The 6348-nt window shown below is 41.2% G+C and overlaps 1 protein-coding gene and 1 non-coding gene across 2 annotated transcripts; both read right to left on the bottom strand.

Annotated features, from left to right (window-relative positions):
• Positions 1–339: 339 nt before the first annotated feature.
• LOC126008273 (U6 spliceosomal RNA) lies at positions 340–446 on the bottom strand. The gene has a single exon (XR_007495612.1). It is a non-coding gene; the product is annotated as a U6 spliceosomal RNA (small nuclear RNA).
• A 3657-nt stretch (positions 447–4103) lies between these two features.
• LOC126006650 (cytochrome b-c1 complex subunit 6, mitochondrial) lies at positions 4104–4567 on the bottom strand. The gene is given in 3 exon segments (XM_049772142.1): positions 4104–4386; positions 4388–4519; positions 4521–4567. Coding segments are annotated over 3 exon segments (267 nt in total). The 3' UTR covers positions 4104–4298.
• Between the last annotated feature and the right edge of the window lie 1781 nt (positions 4568–6348).

The following is a 6348-nucleotide window of genomic DNA, read 5'->3' as shown; positions in this document are numbered from 1 at the left end:
TTCCTGGGATGAAACCTACTTGATCAAAGTGAATGATTTTCTTGATGAGGCACTGGATCCTGTTCGCCAGGATTTTGTTGAGGATCTTTGCATCTGTGTTCATCGGGGATATTGGTTTGTAATTTTCTTTTTTGGCAGCATCTCTGTCTGGTTTTAGTATTAAGGTGATGTTGGCTTCATAAAAGCTATTTGAAAGTGTTCCTGTTTTTTTCGATTTCATAAGAGTCTGGCCAGTATTGGTAGTAGTTCCTCTTGAAAGGTTTGAAAGAATTCATTTGTGAATCCATCAGGGCCTGGGCTTTTGTTTTTGGACAAATTTTTTAATTTGAATTTCTTTATAAAAATATGAAACGCTTCACGAATTTGCGTGTCATCCTTGCGCAGGGGCCATACTAATCTTCTCTGTATCGTTCCAATTTTAGTATATGTGCTGCCGAAGCGAGCACTTGGGCAAATTTTTGATTACAGTTTTAATTTCCTCAATAGTGATGGGGGTGTTTAGATATGCTACATCTTCTTTATTCAACTGTGGAAGGTTATATGAGTTCAAAAATTTATCCATTTCGTCCAGGTTCTCATATTTATTGGCATAGAGTTTCTCAAAGTATTCTCTGAATACCCTTTGAATCTCTGCAGTATCTGTAGTGATCTCCCCCTTTTCCTTTCTAATATGCATTATCAAGTTTCTCTCTCTCTTTTGCTTTGTGAGTTTTGCCAATGGTCTATCATTCTTGTTTATTTTTTCAAAGAACCAACTTCTGCTTTCGTTGATCTTTCGGATTGTTTTTTGGGTTTCCATTTCATTGATTTCTGCTCTCAGCTTTGTTATTTCCTTCTCTCTCCCTATTTTTAGTTTCTTTTGTTGATCATTTTCTAATTCTATAAGCTGTGTCATTAAGCTATTCATGTTATGCTCCTTCTTCCTTCCTGATGTGTGCTTGCAAAGCTATAAAATTTTCCTCTCAGTACCGCTTTTGCTGTATCCCATAGGTTCTGATAGTTTGTGTTTTCATTGTTGTTTGTCTACACAAAGATGGCAATAAATCTCATGACAATTCTCTCAATGTTAATAGACTAAATGCACCCATTAAAGAGGCACAGAGTGGCGAAATGAATAAAAAAAACTGAAGCCAACCTTTTGCTGCCTACAAGAAACACACCTGAATAGTCAGAATAAACATAGACTCATAATCAAAGTCTGGAGAAAAATTATTCAAGCAAACAACCCCTTTAAAAAAAGCGGGGGTGGCCATACTAATATCAGATGACACAAACTTTATACTCAGAAAAGTTGTAAAGGACAAAGATGGATATTATGTACTAATCAAGGAATTTGTACAGCAGGAAGAAATCACTCTCCTAAACATATACGCACCCAATGAGGGACCAGCAAAGTATTTAATACAATTGTTGACAAATCTGAAGAAGGATATCAATAATAACACAATAATTGTGGGAGACCTCAACACAGGCTTGTCAACACTTGATAGGTCAATCAAATGGAAACCCAACAAAAATATACTAGACCTGAAAAGAGAAATGGAAGAAAGAGGCCTAGTATATATATATAGGACACTCCATCCTCAGAAACCTGGATACACATTCTTTTCCAACGTACATGGGTCATTCTCCAGGATAGACCATGTGCTGGCACATAAAACAATACCTCCATAAAATAAAAAAGATAGAAATTTTGCAGGCTACCTTTGATGACCCGCTCTGAAGTTAGATGTGAACTACAAAGGGACACAGAAGAAAAAATTTAACACCTGGAAATGAAACAGCCTACTACTGAACAACCAGTGGGTCCGAGATGAAATCAAAGAAGAAATCAAAAATTTCCTGGAAACAAATGACAATGAAAAAGAACAGGTTGGGCCCAGAGAGATAGCACAGCGGCGTTTGCCTTGCAAGCCGCTTGGTTCGAATCCCAGTGTCCCATATGGTCCCCGGTGCCTGCCAGGAGCTATTTCTGAGCAGACAGCCAGGAGTAACCCCTGAGCACCGCCGGGTGTGGCCCAAAAACTAAAAAAAAAAAAAAGAGGGGCCGGAGAGATAGCATGGAGGTAAGGCATTTGCCTTTCATGCAGGAGGTCATCGGTTCGAATCCCGGCGTCCCATATGGTCCCCCGTGCCTGCCAGGAACAATTTCTGAGCCTGGAGCCAGGAATAATCTCTGAGCACTGCCAGGTTTGACCCAAAAACCACAAAAAAAAAAAAAAAAAAAAAAGAAAGAAAGAAAAAGAACAGGTGCTATTTATACTGAAGGCCTGGTCCAGTTTCCAGCAACAGAACCCATGCTATGTTATTTTGGGGGGAAGCCACACCCAGCAGTGCTTAGGGGTTACTCCTGGGTCTGGGCTCAGAAATTGCTCCTGTTAGGCTTAGGGGAACATATGGGACGCCAGGGTTTAAACCTGGGTCCATACCGGGTTGGCCATGTGCAAGGGCAAATCCCTAGCGCTGTGCTATCACTCTGGCCCCCTCAAGCTGTGTTTTTTTTTTTTTTTTTTTTTTTTTGGGAGATTCTCTGAGCAAAGAGCTAGGAGTATGGATGCGTATAGCCTTCAAAACAAATCAAACAAGACCACTAAGAAAGAAAGAAAGAAAGAAAGAAAGAAAGAAAGAAAGAAAGAAAGAAAGAAAGAAAGAAAGAAAGAAAGAAAGAAAGAAAGAAAGAAAGAAAGAAAGAAAGAAAGAAAGAAAGAAAGAAAGAAAGAAAGAGAAAGAAAGAAAGAAAGAAAGAAAGAAAGAAAGAAAGAAAGAGAGAGAAAGAGAGAGAGAGAAAGAAAGAAAGAAAGAAGGAAAGAAAGAAGAAAGAAAAAGAGGAAGAAAGAAAGAAGAAAGAAAAAGAGGAAGAAAGAAAGAAGAAAGAAAAAGAGGAAGAAAGAAAGAAAGAGAGGAAGAAAGAAATCTTTCACTGTTTTTAAATTGTTTGCAAGATTAATATACCCCATATGAATAGTGATATACATTTAAGAAGCTAAGAAAATGACCAGCGTTTAGCACAGCGGTAGGGGGGTTTGGCTTGTACATGACTGACACAGGTTCTATCCTTGGCATCCCATATGGCCCCCCCAAACCTTCCAGGAATGATTTCTGAGCACAGAGCCAGGAGTAATCTCTGAGCACCATCGGGTATGACCCAAAAACTAATAATAATAATAAATAATTATGATGATGATGAAAATAAATAAAAATAAAAGAAGCTACCAGATTCAGCCCCATAAGGACCCCCACCCAGCACAGGGACTCTATCTGATCCCTTTCAGCTGCAAATCATTTATCAAACTTAACAAGACCAGGATGTGTGATGAAAATGTACCCTCGGGGCCGCCACCGTGGCGCTAGAGGTAAGGTGTCTGCCTTGCCAGCGCTAGCCTAGGACGAACTGCGGTTTGATCCCCTGGCGTCCCATATGGTCCCCCAAGCCAGGAGCGACTTCTGAGCGCATAGCCAGGAGTAACCCCTGAGCATTACCGGGTGTGGCCCAAAAAACAAACAAACAAACAAAAAAAAAGAAAATGTACCCTGGGGGCCGGAGAGATAGCAAGGAGGTAAGGCGTTTGCCTTTCAAGTAGAAGGTTGGTAGTTCGAATCCCGGCATCCCATATGGTCCCCTGAGCCTGCCAGGAGCGATTTCTGAGCCTAGAGCCAGGAGTAACCTCTGAGCGCTGCCGGGTGTGACCCAAAAACCAAAAGAAAAAAAAAAAAAAGAAAATGTACCCCCACAAGAATATCTCAAAAGACAATGGGGAAGCCTATATTTCCTTTATATGTTTAATACCTCTATAATAATACATCTGAGTCTGTTAACTCCCAAATGTAAAGTAGCCTCTTACATCACTTCATTATTCTTCAATTACTTTTTGTAAATTTATTTTTATATATTTCCACTATTTTTATATAATGCATACATATATATGTATGTATATATGTATGTATGTATGTATGTGTGTGTATATATATATATATATATATATATCCTTTTCTCTTTAACTTTACTTGTTTTGGCTCTGCTTGGTACAAAAACTTACAAGAAAGTCTTGCCTGGGATAAAAGCTCAGATCAAAATCAGGGCACAGAAATTGTGTAGCCTGACATTCTTTTTTTTTTCTCATTACTGGAATTTATTACGTTGGAATCACTGCTAATTACACAGGAGTTACTTGCTTATCTCCAAATCCATGAGGTTCACATACACTTATTCAAGTAAGAAACAAATGGCATGTTCAAAACCATAAGGAAATATCCTGACACCCAAGTTGAAAACTAGGGTAAATAAGTCTTTTGCACATTTACTTCAAGCTGCTGAAGAGTTTGTGAGTCACACGGTGATCCTGTGCATGCAAGAAGTCAAAGTGCTCCTTGGTGCACTCTCTTCTGTGACCTAGATAATACATGCTAATCACATAGCTCTAACTGTTCCCAATCCTTTACACATTTCTCCAGTTGCTCACTTTGCTCTCTCACTTTTAATAAGGGATCCACTAATTCCTCCTCCTCTTCCTCTTCTTGGGGGGTCTCCGGAGCCCATCAAAATTTTGCGCTCATCTTCCAGCCTCATGTTCAGCGTTCGGTTTCAAGCCCACGGGCAGCACCAGCAATCTCGATCCCACTTCAAAAACTAAGAAGGACTTGCAAGGGTCACTCTAACCTGACATTCTTACCCTCAAATGCACCAGCAATGCAAGGCACCATTCCTTTTTGCAAAGGCACACTAAAAAGGGGGAAATTTTATGTACAGAAACAAGTTCTTATCTCCTAGCGATAAGAACTCATACATACGGAGAGTTAGCACAGCGGCATTTTGCCTTGCAAGCAGCTGATCCAGGACCAAAGGTGGTTGGTTCGAGTCCCAGTGTCCCATATGGTCCCCCATGCCTGCCAGGAGCTATTTCTGAGCAGACAGCCAGGAGTAACCCCTGAGCACCGCCCGGGTGTGACCCAAAAAACCATAAAAACAAAAAAACAAACAAACAAAAAAAAGAACCCATACATTTTTTTTAATTATAGGGGCACCTCCCACCCTGAACAGGTTTCATGTGGACCCAACCTAGACTCCATAAGATCAGTCAGCAAACCGTCCAATCCCAAGCCCTAGGGCCCAGACATAGAATGGACACAGTTCCTTGCAACAGCACCAGGAACCAAACTACCCTTGGGAAATTCCTAATACTGCTCTAGCACTAACGTGCCATTTTTTTTTTTTTTTTTTTTTTTTGGTTTTTGGGCCACACCCAGCGTTGCTCAGGGGATACTCCTGGCTGTCTGCTCAGAAATAGCTCCTGGCAGGCACGGGGAACCATATGAGACACCGGGATTGGGATTCGAATCAACCACCTTTGGTCCTGGATCAGCTGCTTGCAAGGCAAATGCCGCTGTGGCTTGTATCTCTCCAGGCCCACTTGTGCCAGTTTAGATATGACATCTTGACAACGAGGAATGGCAACAACTTGATCTAAAATCAGGTTGCCCTATCTAATCACCTAACGGGTAAGATGAAATCAGAAGACACAGCATCCTTTCAATCTGTATAAAAACCAAGATCACTGGGCCCGGAGAGATAGCACAGCGGCGTTTGCCTTCCAAGCAGCCGATCCATGACCAAAGGTAGTTGGTTCGAATCCCGGTGTCCCATATGGTCCCCCGTGCCTGCCAGGAGCTATTCTGAGCAGACAGCCAGGAGTAACCCCCTGAGCACCACCGGGTGTGGCCCAAAAACCAAAACAAACAAACAAACAAACAAACAAAAAAAACACCAAGATCACTAAACTACAGAAGACTGACTCTGACAACCATGACTGGGCAGAACTTATCCTGGAATCAAAAAGAAAGACCCTAGCCTAGGCTTTGGCCTAGGATTTGTACAATAACCAAGATCTCTAATTCCAGAGGTTTGACTTTGACAATTGCGACAGAGCAGATCTTCCGGAACCATAATGAAAGACTATCCTAAGCTTCATCCTAGGATCTGTGCAAAAACCAAGACCACCAGTCACAGAAGACCGATTACAACAACAGTGGGTGGAACAGAACTACTAAAGCAGTGCAGAAAGACGCTATCCTAGGCTTTATCCCATGATTTGTGCAAATACCAAGATCTCAAGTTAGAGGCCTGATTCTATCAGCCACCAATTGAGTGGAAAGTTTCCTGGCACCATAAAAAGTGCTTGGAGAGTGAAAAGGAGCCTGTAGTTATTCCCATGAAAGTATGTTTTCAAGGGTGGAGAAACTCTGTATCTTAGGCCAAGGGAATTCCCATTCTAACCTCCCCAATATTTACTGTGATGATACAAAGGCAAAAGCAAAAACAAAAATACCTTGCCATACCAGCACTCTCCTTTT

The sequence above is a fragment of the Suncus etruscus genome, chromosome 4 (genome assembly GCF_024139225.1).
Source record: "Suncus etruscus isolate mSunEtr1 chromosome 4, mSunEtr1.pri.cur, whole genome shotgun sequence".
NCBI classification, from domain to species: domain Eukaryota; kingdom Metazoa; phylum Chordata; class Mammalia; order Eulipotyphla; family Soricidae; genus Suncus; species Suncus etruscus.
Note: the sequence above shows the minus strand (reverse complement) of the source record. Positions and strands in the feature narration are given on the sequence as shown.